The sequence below is a fragment of the Oncorhynchus masou genome, chromosome 24 (genome assembly GCF_036934945.1).
Source record: "Oncorhynchus masou masou isolate Uvic2021 chromosome 24, UVic_Omas_1.1, whole genome shotgun sequence".
Lineage (NCBI taxonomy): Eukaryota > Metazoa > Chordata > Actinopteri > Salmoniformes > Salmonidae > Oncorhynchus > Oncorhynchus masou.
The window spans coordinates 79,930,580-79,947,795 of NC_088235.1; the positions used below are offsets into that span (position 1 = coordinate 79,930,580).

A 17,216-nucleotide genomic window follows, 5' to 3' on the forward strand; every position below is an offset into this window, starting at 1 on the left:
GAACACATTCATTTTTTCAGATATTCCATAGTGTTTGGTTGCTTGGCTTCATGGAATTTACAGGCTGGGGCGACTGCCTTGGTGGCACAGTCAGCATGGATTTCCTGTAGAATGTTAGTCAGATTGAGGCCTCTCTCTCTCTCCCATTCGCTCTCTCTCTCTGTCCCCCTCTCCCTCTGCCTGAGGCTTTCTGGCTGCTCTGGATCTCATAAATCAGCCGTAGCACAGCCCTATCCTGGAGCTACCATGCACAGACATCCTGGCAAAGTTGATCACACTCACATCACTTCGGCCTATTTGCAAGAACCAACTGATAACCAAACACATTTTATGGGGCCCCAGCACATGATCAATCTTGTCGGGGAACGCCGTTCATGTGCTTGCAGTCTGAGTCTAAACCACATAAAAGAATTGGATGAGGGTAAACGCATAGGAAGGCTTTTTCTTTGAAGGTGTTTTGATGCTGGAGTTTCAGCAAACTATGTCTGCAGGGTAAAAATGACAGAAATTAAGCTGTGGAGCTCACTTTACCCTTCATATTTGTCAAGAAAGATATTTTCCTTAATTTAATAAATGAATTGTATGACATGATAGTATGGATCTAAGACTAGGTGCTGCAAATCAGTGTGTGATTGTAGACGTTGGGGGTTGGAGGTGAGAGAGAGATGAGGATAGAACATGACAACACAGAGCTCTCATTCACTTTGTACAGCGGTCCACATGCTCTGTTAACACTAGTGCATGGCCGTCTACACCATTCCGTCTGTCTGTCTGTCTGCCTCGTAGGCCTTTGGAGAATATGGGATGCCGTCCAAAGGCGACACATGTTGTCAAGCCAATGAATGTCTATGAGTGTGAGTGTGTGTGTGGGTGTGTACAATACGTGTCTGTGTGTGTGTGTTTGTGCATGTTTGTGTGCATGCATGTGAATGTGTTTGAATCTTTTTTCCATTCTATTCTATTCTTCTTTTTTTTCCTTTTAGAAATGCCCTACCCAGATATGTAGGAATTAAAGAACATTGATCACTACTAATCAAAGTGCCGATTCTTTTAACGGACAGCTGTTGTCATATGCTTTATTTCCCAGCTATCTCCCCCTGTATAGCAGAACAGCACTTAGTCCACCAGTTGAGGTTGCAGGGGAACGAGGGTTAACTGTCTCTGCCTGGTCCAACTGCCCATACAGCATACAACAACGCACACATAGAAATCCAAGGTAAGTGACATTTTTTTCCCTCTGACATTGCTTTCCAACCAATCAATCACTGTCAGATGCTGTACTGAAAAGAAAATACTAAACGCAAACTGTTGTTCATGACATACACTGTGAAAATGTCATTCTGGTCAGGGTCAATATTTGGCAATTTTGTATCTTAATTCATTCCTGCCAGTACTGAACAGTAAAATATAACTAAAAGCATCAATCCTCCTATGTCTATTCGAGTCCTTCTGCCCCTCTGGCTATACCAGGAGCTGATGACAATATGTGTTGACAAAATACATGTACTACCTCTCTGTGAGAAAGGAACGCGACTGCTTAGGGGTGACTATGATGTCTCTTTATACCGAATATAAGAAACATCTGTTAGAAGCCAAGAAAACAACAGTAATATCCATTTCCAAGCAGTGAACACTGAATTCTTTACACGATACCCGGATCCTGTATCCTCAGTATTGTATTCAGTCAAGCAGCCCTGATCGGTGGGAATGTTTCCCCAAGAAACACAGTTTTGGGTTCCTTGCCCCACACAGAAGCATTCTTTACAAGCCTCCAGAGGTAAACCTTGGAGAATAGGGATTAGTAAACTAAATTTCCACACTACTCTCATGAGTTACCGTCTGCCTCTCCATCTATTCCTGGTCTTGGACTGTTGTTTGTGTGAGCTAAGGGTGGGAGAATAGCCTTTACTCATGTCAGATAGACCAGTTCTGAAAGACTATCAGATTGATAGGCTGAGTCACACAGTGACTCATTTTGAGTTCATGCCATGTCACTTCAGGCATAGAATAGAGCACATTGCAATGGGACTGAAGGGTAGAAAAATCAAAACTCCAATAAAAATGAATAAATATGTAGGATTGGCCCCACATGGTTTGTAGAATATGGAGCAACTTACTTGAACTGTCACAAATGTCAGCTGAATTGTTAGACACTGAGGCCAAAAGGTATTGTGGTCACAAATAAAATAAAAAATCTGTTTTATGGCCAAAGGTGCAGTGAAATGTGGTTTTAAATGTACACTCATGTTAATTGTAGACCTATGCATACCTTGGAAAATATATATGGAGATGGGCAATGGAGAGGAACATTTTTCCCCTATTGTCTTAACCTTCATGTTTGCTTAACGCTTACCCATATGTGGATAGGTCATGGATAAGTATCATTGCACTCAGTCAAATGTTTACAGTTTCTGCAGGAGAAGAAAAAAGAGAGCGGTAGTAAAAGAGGAAAGCACAAGAGGAAACCGTGGGTCTTTGGTGACAGCATGGGGCAGATGCGGGAGGCTATAACTCTCTCTCTCCGGGCTGAGGGAGAACCTGCCTTCTTAGACAAATGGACTAACACACACAACCCACATCCCTCTTTCCACCTCCCTTACCTGTTAATGTAGGAAGCACTCAACTCCGGAGTTGGAGAGGTCTGCGGTTTGAAGGTTCAATGATAGAACACAATCATGCGCTAGAGTCGATTCTTGGAAATATTCAACAATGTGTATATATTTTGGATTAAATGTACCATTACTAGTTCAGGTAACCCATAAACAAGGCAACATACTGTATATCCAACCCGAAAGAATGTATGTAAATTGGGAAGTCTTTTTTTCCCATTATGTGTCGGACCCCAGTAAGACTACCTGTCGCCATTGGCATCGTCTAAAGGGGATCCTAATAAATCAAATCAAAGCTCGTAACATCGAAGAAAAGTGTGGTATGGATCACGGTCATTATCGTTTTATTCACTGGTGAAGCCTTTTAGAGCGGATTGTCCATCATTTCCTGGCGGAACGAGTGTCATTACAAAGCAAAGCAATTGGCTATCTGTCTCTACTATTCAGCCTGCCCTAGGAGTCCAGATGAGGAGGAGGGGTGTCAGGAGAGGTGGGAAGTGGAAAGCCCAAGCATGTTCTAGCAAAGCAATGGAAATCAAATCAGCTTGCGACCTGCATATGGCATAATGGCATTATCAATAAAGTACTGAAAGTGCTATTTGTGGTTGTGTTATAAAGTCTGTTTTTCAACACAATAAATGTTTCTTGCTTCATCACTATCTATTTCACAGTCCTTGCAAATATATATTTGTTGCAATACCTAATGAAAGGGAGTGCAGGGCAGGCACAGGTACTTTGTGGTTAGATGACAGTTGAAAGATTAGGGAAGCTTCAGTGCTGATCTGTCTGCATGTTACACACACCTTTGCTAATCCTCCCACACATACCTCCCACCTCAGGGGCCCTGAAGCTTACTGGCTCCTGACTCACCTGCACTGCAGATACACAGGTAGTGTCAGGGTCAAAGGTGAGATCCCCCCTTTACTGTGGTCGGCCAGGCCTTGCTGCCCTCTCTCCCTTCGGGGAAGGATCAGAGGTCCCTCTGTATTCTGCTCTGCATGTATTTGCTCCATCATCCCTCATCACCCCCTGACCTAAAATCTATGGTTACCTGTCAGTTGACTATCTATTGAAAGGCACTGAGCTTGACGCTATGTCAACTACATTTGTTCTGTTGGAAAGGGGGAGAGAATTATTGCAAGAGAATAACAGAATTGAGAACAGGGACACTTCGGTGAAATTATTTACATTTTAGTTTAGGATTAGATTTAGGGTTCATAGATAACTGTATTTCCTTATATACAACGTTTTCATTGTAGGCCCCTAGTCAAGATAATAACAATATGTTTTATCTACTGTCTGGATCAACAGTTAGTCAATGCAAAGTGCAAACATATTTTTTTCAAATAGGAGATATGCAATATTGCCCTCTCTCATGACATAACCGCCTTCACATGACCCACAAATAAATGAATCTGAATATTCTGGGGACAAAATCTTCAAGCAGTCCTATTACTAAATCCTTTTCTGTTGAAAACCAGTGACCACACAACATGTTCAAAAAGCATAGCCTCTGAAAGTAGATATACAGCTCCTTGATAACAGCTTATGTTGACTCAGGCACACACATTGCCAAAACACTGTAAACAGATGCACGCATGGCCTGCTATGGAGAGGGCTGCAAGCAGCTAGAAAAACACTGTGAGGATCCCCCTCTGTGCTCTGTCAGGTATCAATCAGGGCTCGTAAGTGGGATCCTCGAGAGGAGATGCTATCAGGACAGCCCTGTACACACTCACACTGCTGGATGTCTTATCTACCTACAGATAACAGTCCCCTCGCTGTGAGTGGCCTGCCCTGCATCATGAAGCCATGCTCTCCCTACTGCTGCTCACTCAGAGACTCACACTCACAAGGTACTAACTAGGCCACTTACCTTATACAAGAGCCCTTTAAAAGAACATTTGAGCACTTTCCACTTTAGACTTATGGAGTGGCTGCAGATCCAACTTTTCTAGACCCCTTATCCCATGGGCTAAAGGTCTCAAAGCTTCTGCGCATGTGCGGTATTCTCTACTTACGCAAGTCTCTAATCTATCATAGAGAACAGGCTACTCTGGTGTATGGTGCTTGTTTAATAAAGTTCAACCCAAGCTGATAAAACAAGTCTGCAAGATCACGTTATGATAGTATTGTACATAACGGAACCAAATATAAGAGCATTATATAATGTTACTGTAAGACAAAAAACACCATCTAATTTCTTATGAGATTTTAGGATGATTGTGCAAATCATCACATTTTTCCTTCATGCGGCCACACTCAACAGCTCGTGCCACTAGGCAAAATATGTGATTTGATAGAAATATTCAGTGTGGTTACCTGCATATCGTACGGCCTAAATCTTACCCCTCATATTACAGGTGTATCAGAGAGTAAGCATTTCTCTAGATTTTGTTATCAGATTATTTCCCAAAAAATCTGGGGACAATTTCAATGGACAAAGTTAGTGTGAAACAAACCCATGTTGTTTTGAATCATAATGTTTTAGATAAGGATTGCTCTAAACAAGAGGTGTGTACTAGTTTGTAAAGGTTTTCAGGAGAGCACTGGCCCTGTTTTCTGGTTTCATCCAGACCACAGCGCAATGGACCTAGTAACAAAAACAAGCACCACGGTGTGGAGCTGGTCCCGCAGTGTGAGGACCTTAATGAGGAACATGTGGCGCTGCCCAGACACACAGTCAGAGGAAACCCAATCCCCTCTCCTTTTCTTCCCCCTCTCTCCTACTCCTGCAAACTCCCCCCCCCCCACACACCTTCTCGTTTCACTCTCTTCTTCTCTTTTACGCTACAATTGCCAGATTCCTGGGGATCTTTCTCTCACTGTCTGACTCTCAAAACCCTTTCCCTCTTCTTTAATTCCAGTGTCCTTACTCATACTACTCATTCTCATCAAACCCCATGTTTTCGTCAGTTACTCTCTCCTTACTCCTTTTTTTACTATATATTATCACTCTTCCAATCCCTATCTTTGCTTCTTGCCAAAATGCATCTGATCCCTTTCTCTTTATTTCTCTTGTTTCTCCAACTCACAAATGGAGCCCAGCTGTTCCTTCTCACTGGCCTGGCATTCAGGCCTGCCGTGAGGCGGATGGCTAATTTTACCAGACTGACCTCATTTTTCTATTGTATTAGAACAAGTGATCCAGTGTCGGGAGAAATGTACTGGCTTTAAGAGGCAGAATATGCATATTTGCTGGGTCATGCAATGCAATATGCTCAGAAGGAAAGGGGGAAGAAAGAGCTCTTTCTCCGCCTATCAAGCTCTACGGACCATCTATAGGGGGTCTCTTTCATGTGAAGAATTCATCTGGTCCATCCATCTGGATGGATTAGCTGTTTGCTTCACTGAGCTATGTTTGAATGATTCACAAATTAGGACTGTAACGGTCATGGAATTTTGGATGACGGTTATTGGTTGGCCAAATGACCGCGGTCACTGTTAAAACCGTTCAAATAGCAAAAATATGTAAAAATGTTTCTTCTCTTCCGCTCCTGACTGCATATGCTGTCGTAGAAATAGAATGAATAGAACCGGCATCCGCGTTCAAGTTAATGATGGCATAATGGGTGGACTGGTGGCCATTGTGAGTGTACCCATAGGAGCAAAGCAGGAAGTAAAAGCAGGAAGTGTACCCATCAATATGGGTTTTGACTAGGTGGTATACAGCTACGACAGGAAGTGACTTTTTCGTGGCAGGTCAGGAGAACCTACGCAACAAGTTAGGAGAATTAACGTACAGTAGCAGGTTAGGATAATTTAGGGTTAAGGTTAGCTAAAATGCTCTCCTAACCTGCTACGAAAAGTCACTTCGGGGCGTAGCTGTATTTCATCTAGTCACAACCATCAATATGTGCTGTGATTGGTTGAATCAACTCAACTGACATTACATAAAATACATTCCATTGCATGAGCGACACATATAATTAAGAATTAGAATACTAGAATGGACATCAATCAATCAATCAAATGTATTTATAAAGCCCTTTTTCCATCAACAGCTGTCACAAAGTGCTTATACAGAAACCTAGAATAAAACCCCAAAGAGCAAGCGATGCAGATGTTGAAGCACGGTGGCTAGGAAAAACTCCCTAGAAAGGCAGGAACCTAGGAAGAAACTTAAAGAGGTACCAGGTTCTGAGGGGGGCCAGTCCTCTTCTGGCTGTGCCTATATAAACAATATTTATAATTACAGTATATGATCATATTTTACGTTGACAATAATTCTATTACACAATTTATGACATATCACAACTTTTATTTTTAACTTTTAACTTTTATTTTATTTTCCTGCATAAGTTAAATCAGGATTATGCCCCTACTGCCATTCATTCCAATTAGACTTATCCCTGACCAATATGGCTGCCATTTTCCACCCATTCTGGAACTTTGAGGGTTTATGACATTGTCCCTCCAGTAATTTAATAGGATCTCTATGTAGCCACATCAGTTAACATCATTCGAATGAACATTCTACACGTCACAATACTAGGCAGCCATTGCGAGTATACCCATGAGTTTACCAGTCAAATTGCCATGGTTATAGGTTCCAAGTCCGTTCTATTCATTCTATTTCTATGTGTGCTGCTGCAGGGAGGTGGGCATTGTCTAAGGCAACCGAAGACTTGTTTGCTACAACACCCTGCTTGCTTCAGCAAGGAGTAAAGAGTCCATGTTACAGCAAAAATGGACTTAGCCATGTGAATGGCCGGCTGTCCCGTCTTCAGTCAGCTGTTTGTTCTACAAAAAAAATCATAACGGTCATGACGGTTATTTTTATTTTCATGAGGGTCTTCATTCATAACATGGGTTACATGGTTATACGGTAATGGTGCTATCCCTAGTGAAAGTCATATCAATTCTTCAATGGACAAAGAGTCTACATTTATTTCGAGAGGGTCAGTTCACAATTCAGGACAAACCTGGAGAAGTGTTATCATTTACAACTGACGTCTTGGAGTTATTGTTTGGATTCAGTTACTGAAGTAGGCTATAGAGAAAATATAAACAAGTGAAAAAGGTAGCACTAAGCATGTTGTATTGGTTTCTCTTTAAAGACGCAAATCACAAATTGCCCCAATTGACTTTTTCATAAATACATATTCAAAAATAATTGTATTTGCCTTCAATCACAATAACTAATTATTTTTTTTCTTGCAGAAAATGTTGTCGACAGATCCTGAAGATGAGCATTTTGAGAGGTGAGAGATCCTGAAACTTTGTTAGGAATATGCACATGCCTTGCTACGGTCTCATGTCTAAGAGTCCTAATGACTATCTGCAAACCAGTGCAGCAGGGAGTTTGAAATGTGTCCGTAGTAGTGAACAGCCATGAAACAGATCAAGCCCAAAATTAGCTGAACAAACACAGTACGTTGACCCTCGCGGGACAGACTTGGCACAGTGTATCAACTGTGGTGGAGGAGGCCCTTCTGACAGAACAGAACAATCCAAACGTTCCACTTAGGTTGAGCTGTCTTCATTTCCCCCTCCAACATATATATCAACCCCACATCAACAAGGACTATGAGGACCTTTCACAAGACTGACAGAGCACCTGAATCACACCATTTTGTGGGCCAGAGGAGCCAGCATGTGTATAGAGACACCAGTGATCCAATACCTGTCTGGGTTCAAGTTTCAAGTTACAAGTTTTTGGGGTACGCATGGTATACATCGTCCAATGAAATTCTTACTTGCAGGTTCCTTTTTGTCAGTGCAACAACAATAGGAAATAGTAAAACATAAATGGCAGTAGAATAGAATAAACATTTTAGCATAAGTATAATACAGGCACAATTTATAGTCCAATATTTACATGGGTATTGGGAAGGGGTGGGGGTGGGGGGCAAGTGTATAAATGGAGCACAGGAGCTTGGTGGCATCTTAATTGGGGAGGACGGGCTCGTGGAAATGGCTGGAGCAGAGCTAGTGAAATGGTATCAAATACATTAAACACATGGTTTCCATGTGTTTGATGCCCCATGTGTTTGATGCCATTTCATTCGCTCCGTCCCAGCCATTATTATGAGCAGTCCTCCGCTCAGCAGCCTCCAATCAAATTGAGCAGTATAATAATTCAGTTGCTTCTAATAAAGTAAAAAGAGGTATGCAGCCCGGCACACAGAATGTTCAATTTGTCTGAGTCAATTCCGTTTTAAATCCAATTGAAGAATTATGCTGAGTATGATTGTTGATCTTCTTTACACCAATATTTGATTGACTAATTAGTTGTCCATTAAAAACCCTACATTTACATGACATGAGAACCACAGAAACACAGTGGTGGAGATGGAACAAAACCCAATGATTCTGCTCCATGCAGATGGACCTGCTTTGCAGCTGTGCAAATGAAAGATGAGTGTCGTTCAAGGCAAGGGATGGAAAGTTGGCCACAAAAAGAGAAAGAGTAACATACAAGTTGCTAACTGAAAATGTAATGGAAAAAATAATAGCAGCAGTTAGCTGAGAGAAAATAATTCATGGAGAATGTCTCTCCTGTATTGTGAGTGTTCAATTAATAAGCTGCCCATCTTTATGGAGATATAATACTAGGGGGGAATGCTACACATTGACCGGATTTACCATCTCTGGCAATGTTTAGTGACCTCAGGTATGAACAACATCCAGGGTAACATATTTAAACCCATATGTATGCATACCAGTGGAGGCTGCTGAGGGGAGGACGGCTCATAATAATGGCTGGAATGGAGTCAATGGAATGGCATCAATCCTGTGGTTTCCTTTTGGTTGATACCATTCCATTGACTCCATTCCAGCCATTACAATGAGCCTCCACTGATGCATACATGATTGTAGGTCACCACTGAGGTGTATGACCTGCCTCCCCAACAATGTTTCAACTTAATAGCAAAGCGACAAGAGTATCTTCACACGGCGAGCTCACTCCCTCATGCTGTTCATATGCCACAAATATGTTATTCAAACCTAGGGTAATTTACTACCACATAATGCCTAACTTTGTTATTCATGCTAGGTGTTATGACACCATTGTTCTCCTGGGTGAGCATTTTCTTCAGAAAGTAGGGAAAGTAATGTAATGATTTAAGTGAAGCAGAGAGAAACAACAGGGTTGTTTGCATTGGGCCATTTGCTCTCCAGCTATGTTGAGACTCAGGGAGATCAAACAGGACAACTGACACAGCTGAATGCTTTATAGTGCAGAGTGGGAGCTATGTGGACAGAGCTACAACTCCTATCTCGAACTCTCTCCTGAAAGAGGTTTACTATTTCTTTCAGATAAATCATGTAGGCTGCAAACATCATGTTTTAGTTGTAAGTGTAATTAGATGTGAGAAAAATTAATTGTCATCAGCCCTATCCTGGCCGAATACTTCTTATAACTGGCTACCAACTACGACAATGATAATTTCGAAACGACTTCATTGTCTTTAGAAACACTTTCCATTGGCTTAGTCCCAATGTCCCATGATTGCCATAAACCGCATTATGTAAATATAAAGCGGTCATCGAATAATTAGTATTTCATTGGCCAACAACCACATCTGAGCCCCGTCTACTATGTTAGACCCCTCCCACGTAGAGCCGCCCTGAAGACCGGGCCCTTTTTGAATGACAGCGCAGGGGAAAGAATACGAATGTTTGTCTAATTTCACGCAGCTACAGCGTCGATGAGCAGCAGTCGAAGAACTCCATTCTAACTGAATGGATTGGCATGGGGAGAAGCGGACCTCAAAACTTGGCTAAGCGGCAGCTTTGGAACTGTATTACTTTTACGATGGTTTTACTTTCACTGCTGCTCCGACCAGGTAAGGCAACATATTATGTATGTTCTCATGTGTGCATGCAAAACATTTTTCCCGCACCCAGAATGATTGGTGGAAGACTTTATTGGCTGTGTTAATGGTGCGAGACTAGTTCACAAAAACACTTACGCTTTCGGGAATAGTTATGAACTGAAACATGGAGTTGTATTTTGTTTACCCTGTATATTGCTGTTAATTCGGAGTTACAGTTAAAACAGTGATTTGTTACAAGTTAAGTCGGTAATCAGCGAGCTAGCTTGCTGCGTGCCTAAAACGGGCAGTTAGCGGCTAGCTAAACTACACGATCTAAGTTTGCTAACCGTTTGCTCAAAGTATCTAGTTAAATGTATTATCCCGAACAGTTTTTGTTTCACGGTCGAAACTAGCTATAGACCTAATGATGTATTCACACACGAAGTCTAAAATAAAGTTTCACGTTTCTTGTAGAAGTTGGCTAATTAAGCACATTAGCATTTAGCTTGCTAGCCCTTTGACGTCGCATTTGCAAATGTATATTCGAAAATGTTTGTAAAGTAGCCACACATGGCTAACACGTTTTAACATTTAAGTTAGCTTGCTAACTGTTAACGCCGTGGTTAGTTTTAGTCGATGGTGTCTTTAAGTTCACGCTTCATTTGTTATTACAATGCTTTGGTCAGACTTTTCGGCCTCTGAACGTGTCCATCGTAACTTTAAAAAACTTCGGCCCGAACTTTGTATGCATGAGCGACACGACACATTGTAAGTGTGGTGATTTGTTAGTTTGAATAACTTTCGAAGTTATTTGAAAAATTACGTAATGCCTAGTTAACGTTACAAGTTTAAGTCACAAGAGTTGTTACAGATAAATGCATGGGGATTTGAGACGAAGGTGTTTTTGATCCAATCGTTTCGTGATATGTTGTAGTGTTTTGACAATTTTCAACGTAGATCCTTAGATGAGCTTCAGATAGAGTTGGACGCTATAAATTCAATTAAATGGAATTTCATTGCAACACAGTATCCTATAAATTGGTATTGTTAGTATTAGTTGAGTTTTAAATTCTTACTTCCCCATAATGTTGTAGACTGCTATGACATGGTTATTGTGCATTTTGGTTGGTGTATTCATGTACATAGCAGGATACGTAAGATCATTGTTATAATACTGGATATGCCATGCTTGCCTTGTTTACACTCTAAAGCCACCCTCTTATTTTGTTTCCATTAAAACTGTTCTCACGCGCCTATGCAAATTCGTCATTCTCGTAATCCTTTCCCATTTCCGCACATAGTTCTCACATTGCGTCTCGTCAAGGTCTGACCATACATAAAGCCTTTAGAGATGGACATGGTTGTTGATTGCGCTGTGATTGGCAGACAGACAACATTCTAAGCAGAGTTTGGTGACCTCCCTCCAAGCACATGAATCATTGGTGGAATTTAGAAGAGGGATGTAAAATGCTTCTAAAATGACCTCTCACACGACATCTCACTTTTGATGAACGGTTGCCGAGACCCATGTAGGGCATTAGTCACTTGAAAATGTTTTCACACAGTTTGCAACCAGTTCTTTCCCCACTGTCTGGGGAAAAAATAAATAAAATGACAAGATTTGTATTATTGTAAGATCATCATGCCTTTTGATGTTAACAGTCTGGAGGCCTAGTGTTAATTATTATATCTTCTGTCAATGTGAATATGATTATTGTTCATAGTTCTGGTTTTAGTCTTGTTGAGGCTGTAGTATTACAGTGGATGTAATATATGTGACATTGTGTGACATGCACAGGTGAGGCAATAAATGAATGTCATGCAATGCACCTGTCACCTCAAGATAAGCCTATGGGCTTCTCAAACGTAAAACATCGGAATACATAGTCTCCTTGTTACCCCCAAAACATATTTACTGCCAGATACACAGTGCTGAGTAATAACTTAACACAGGAAGTGCTGAATTTATACGATCCTGACTGGGTCTTACATCCTTGCCTTCGACCAGCTGTTAGTCGGTTGCTGAACAAGCACTGCTCTTTGTGCAGTTCCTCTTGGGTCTGGAGTCAACCTCATAAACAGTGGGCATGTGCACCTTTATTGCGCCTCCTATTGGCCAAGCAAAATCCAAACCACATTCATCACCTTTTAGCAAACTAGATAGATTGGCTTCCTCCAGCAGTGAAGCACTGTTATTTTTGTGTCAGTTAGTTGTGGGGGCTATTAAGTTGACTGATTTTGTTCTTAGACCGGGTATGGTACCATGTCCCTGTGGGCTGGTGCATTTGGGGTTTAAGTAGCAATTTTTTCAAATGTGAACTCGATATGTGGAATAGTTTAACTGTCCTGCTGCAAGTAGCTGGGTTGTACAGCTGATGTGTTAACTCAGAAAATTAATTATAACAGTTATTAAGCGGTGAATAGACTTGCCCAACTACTGTGATTTCTATTGGAATCCTATTTTATATGGTCGTTTAGAGTAGTGTTAAGCCGTTTTTGCCTCAATTTTTCATAGGAAGAGTTCAGACAAACACATTCGTATACACCACCATTTAACTAGTTTCCGCTTCGGTGTACACAATGGTTCATTATCTAAATGACTTTCCTCACATGTTTCTGTTCACCTGTTGTTGGCAATGATAAACATCTAACACCTGTCCCCTGTTTCCTCCCCCCTACAGCACACTGCCAACAGTGCCGGATCCAGCGCTGCAATGCGGAGTACGTGGCCTCTACCTCTCCCTCTAGTGGTCTCCAGGAAGACTCCCTGTCCGATGTGGACTACTGCATTGCCTTGCGTGCCTACGCCCTGTGTACCCGCCGCACAGCGCGCAGCTGCAGGGGTGACCTTGTCTACCACTCGGCCGTGTTCCGTATCAAAGAGCTCTTCACCCAGCACAACTGCTCCAGCGAGGGGCCCACCTCCTCGGCCAGGGCCCCTAGCACCTCCAGGCCAGTTGTGTCCGAGCTGTGCGACTACGAGAGCCGTGTGCTGGCCTCCGGCCCTGCCGGCCAGGGAAAGAAGTATGCCCACTGTGGATTATTCGGGGACCCACACCTGCGGACATTCCGCGACGAGTTCCAGACCTGCAAGGTGGAGGGGGCGTGGCCTCTTATCGATAACCGTTACCTGTCGGTGCAGGTGACCAACGTACCTGTTGTCCTGGGCTCCAGCGCCACCGCCACCAGCAAGGTAGGCCAAGTCATGGGTTCATGTATAGTGGTTTTGCTGTCAGTAAAACACAGGGCCCCAATCATAACAAAGGTACCTGAACTATGTCATACATTACATTTGAAAGGAGACTGACCCGTATATCTCAAGTTAGGTACTGTCTCCAGTGACTACCTCTCCTTTTCCAGACACCAGGGGAGAAGGGCTACTTAGTGGTGTTGGATCATAGACATGCTTGAGCGCTCTACCTTTAACACATGGGTGGCCAGTCATGTGGTAGTGATTAACGCTTGCCCCAACAGTTCCCTCTCCCACAATTGGATTTTAAAAATAAAGTTCTCCACTGTAGTCAAATAATGAACAGATTTTTCTTGAAATATGGAATCATTTGAAAAATAATTAGATTTAAATTAAATAAAAAATATATATATATTCTACTGATTTTGTTTGGTTTATCGTAATACCATTTTTATCCTCAAGTCGACATTTAAACCTGGTTCTTCATATTGAAGGCCACACTTGGAGCTTTTCTTACTACATTTGTAGATATGCACTGGATGAATACAACACTTGGTAGACACTAAAAAGTAGGGCTAAATTTAGACTTGCTTACCATGCCACATTTGCTCAAATAATCTGTATTCATTAGTGAATTTTTCAGCTCATGTAGATTACAAGCAAATACACAAAGGATTGGGTCTTGGACTACCTAGACCTCTGAGAAGCTCAATAGACCTAGGCCAAATCATCTAGACAGGCTAGATTTGATAAAAGTGATAGTTTCTTTCAGATCAGTTTGCTGAACCTCAAGAGCTTTTGTAAATAACCTATGCTAGATTGCGTATGAATTCAAAGTAAACCAAACACTACTAAAGGGAGAACAGATTTCAGAGCCAACTATTTCAAATTATAATTTTTTGTTCATATGGGTGGAGGGAATGCAACGCCAATACCGCATGCCCCCACCGTCCGCTTGAACGGGGGCAACTGTCAGTACAGAAAGGAAAATCCTTCATCAAATACAGTATCCCCTTAACTGTGAAGTGAACCATAGCCAGCTCTTTGACAAAGCCATGACAATGTTTGTGTAGTACTAAAAATCCAGACTCGACTCCAGAGTCGTGTCAGAGCTCTGGCACAGTGGCAGTTGTGGTGGATGGTATTTCTGATTTTCCGGGACTATCAGACAGTTGGGGTTGTTTTGATCCATCACTCTTGTATGGCTCCACACTCTTTCTTACATGTGCCATGGTTTATGACATTTACAGTATTTATTTTAGATTGCACAGATTAATGTGGGAACACTCATTAGTTGGCCTAGTCGTTTCTTTGGATTTGGTTATTATAAGTTAGTGGTCCAAGACATCACCAATGTGTTGCTGATGCTTTATAGTCCATATTTACTGGAAAATAAGTATAATGAATATTTCTGCTCACAGTGCATTCCTTCCATCAGATTACACAAAAGCTCTTATACCTTTTCTAAGAGAAAGACTGGAGTTTGTTTTCAAACTTTAAAATTAACCTTTCATGCCATTAAAAGTTAAGGTCCTGCTGACACACTGTGGCTCAAAATGGTACTACACCCGTTGAAGGCCTCTGATGGCATCTGCTGCTTAGTAGTTAGTAATCAGGGTGTATCCAGGATAATGCCTCAACAGCTTTTACCATCAGCATAGAACTATAATAATTATGTACTAACAGTTGTCCACCAAACAATACTACAGAAAGTAAGATTTTGATTTCAATGTAATCATTAATTGACTTGCCTTTGTCTTGCCTTTTTGTCTCTTCATTGTTCTCTTCCAGATAACAGTGATCTTCAAGTCGTACCACGGCTGTACAGAGCAGAAGGTGTACCAGGCTACCACCGAGGACCTTCCCTCTGCCTTCCAGGACGGCTCTCGGAGTGGCGGGGAGGGGGGCAGTCTGTGGATCGTAGAAAAGGTTGGCTCCGGAGGCCGCCTGGTGACGATCCAGGCCCGCTACATTGGGACGTCCATCATAGTGCGCCGAGTGGGGCGCTACCTTACCTTCGCCATCCGCATGCCAGAGGACACCCTTGACTTTTCTGAGGAGAACAGTGGGCTGCAGCTTTGTCTGCACGGGTGCCCTCGCAACGAGCTCATCAAGGAGCACACGCTGGGGCGCCAGCCCCTTCACCCCCACCTCCCGGGCTCCGGGTCTAATCCTGAGCTGGGGCCTCTACTGCCCCCACATCAGATCTACACAGTGGAGCGTGCCACAGCCAAGTGCAGGGAGACCCTGCAAGTGGAGGACATATACTTCCAGTCATGTGTGTTTGACCTGCTCACCACAGGGGACCCTGAGTTCTCCATGGCAGCCTACGGGGCTCTGGAGGATCTGAAGGCCCTTCCTCCCAGCAAACTGAAGCAAAACTCTCCCAGGACTCCTCATGTTCAACAAAACAGAGGGGGGCTACACATGTTGGCCACAGCCACCCCCAGTCTGGTCACACTCCTGCTCCTGGTTCTACTGCTTTTGTAAAGAGCGAATACAACACGCAAACAAAGTGGAAGTGATGCCAGCTTGAAGGAGTTTTTTTGCATTTGTGAATGTTGTAGTTCTTTTCCTGTCACTAAATCATTTTGTAGGATTGATCCCTCAAAGGATACCAGTGCTTCTTGTTCCCCCCAGACACATGTTGGCTGCCAGCTTCTACCACTTAATTGAGTCTGAGCCTGAATGCACGCAATCAGGTGGGATCGGTGGTTAAGTGCGTAATGCACTTTCTATTTTCACACTTGTAAATTGGATTAAGACAGTTACTGGATGCTTAAATGGGAAATTCAACATAACGTGGTTCTGTGCACCGGCTGTAAATGCATCTTATCAAAAATATTAGTGAATTTGATATTTTTGGGGAATACATCAAGATGCGCACAATCGTGTCATATCATCAGAGAACGCATCAGGCTTACGTGTAAATAGTCTATAGTGCAGGGACTTCTGGAATGTGTATCATTAGGCACTTAACGGTTAACGCTCCAGGTTTAGTTCCTCAATGTTGTCATATTTACTGGAAAATGTTTCTTACATGGGATGATCCAACAACTAAACGAAAATACTACCTATCCAAATGTATTTGGGTTTTGGTGTAATATTCTCAGTACTTTTCACTCCACCCAAGTGTGATCGCATTATCAGTTTGGTGAAACACTCCCTCTTCAAGCTGCTTGGCTTCCCAGTTTTTTTTAAAGGTAAAGAAACAATCTCTATATAATAATAATATATTGAAAGAGTGTATGTTTTATATTGTGTACATTTGCCTGTGTATAGATTGTTTTACACTTGTTGTGATTAGTTAGGTATTTTTGAATGAACTAATGCGTTTTACCTTATCTGTAATTTTCCATATTAAAAAGTGTTGGACACCATCTTTGTATGTCATTTATGATTAAGCTTTCAAAAGTCGCCGTCTACAGCACAAGGATTCAGTATGTGAGTGGGACCATGGAGAATATTTGCTGGTGTAAATCTGTCAATTCTGGGTAAACTCTAAGTCTTCCTAAAGGATTGCAATTTATATTTAGCATAGGCCAGTGACTTTCTACATACAGTGCCTTCGGATGTAGTCGCTCCTTGACCTTACATTTTGTTACAGCCTGAAGTTAAAATGGAATACATTTAGATGTTTTTGTCACTGGCCTA

At 42.1% G+C, this 17,216-nt stretch overlaps 1 protein-coding gene across 1 annotated transcript; it reads left to right on the top strand.

Moving 5' to 3' along the window:
* Positions 1 to 10,190: 10,190 nt before the first annotated feature.
* LOC135512765 (repulsive guidance molecule A-like) lies at positions 10,191 to 16,942 on the top strand. Its single transcript, XM_064935115.1, has 3 exons — positions 10,191 to 10,402; positions 13,054 to 13,565; positions 15,354 to 16,942. Exons 1-3 carry the CDS (start codon positions 10,309 to 10,311, stop codon positions 16,050 to 16,052), a joined length of 1,305 nt encoding a protein of 434 aa, XP_064791187.1. The 5' UTR covers positions 10,191 to 10,308; the 3' UTR covers positions 16,053 to 16,942.
* The last annotated feature ends 274 nt before the right edge of the window (positions 16,943 to 17,216 follow it).

What these genes read in the sequence shown, in the direction of transcription:
- LOC135512765 (XM_064935115.1), top strand. Translation starts at nt 10,309, where the DNA reads ATGGGGAGAAGCGGACCTCAAAACTTGGCTAAGCGGCAGCTTTGGAAC. An exon ending in TTCACTGCTGCTCCGACCAG is followed by an intron (nt 10,403 to 13,053) that starts GTAAGGCAACAT and finishes TCCCCCCTACAG; the next exon opens with CACACTGCCAACAGTGCCGG. An exon ending in GCGCCACCGCCACCAGCAAG is followed by an intron (nt 13,566 to 15,353) that starts GTAGGCCAAGTC and finishes GTTCTCTTCCAG; the next exon opens with ATAACAGTGATCTTCAAGTC.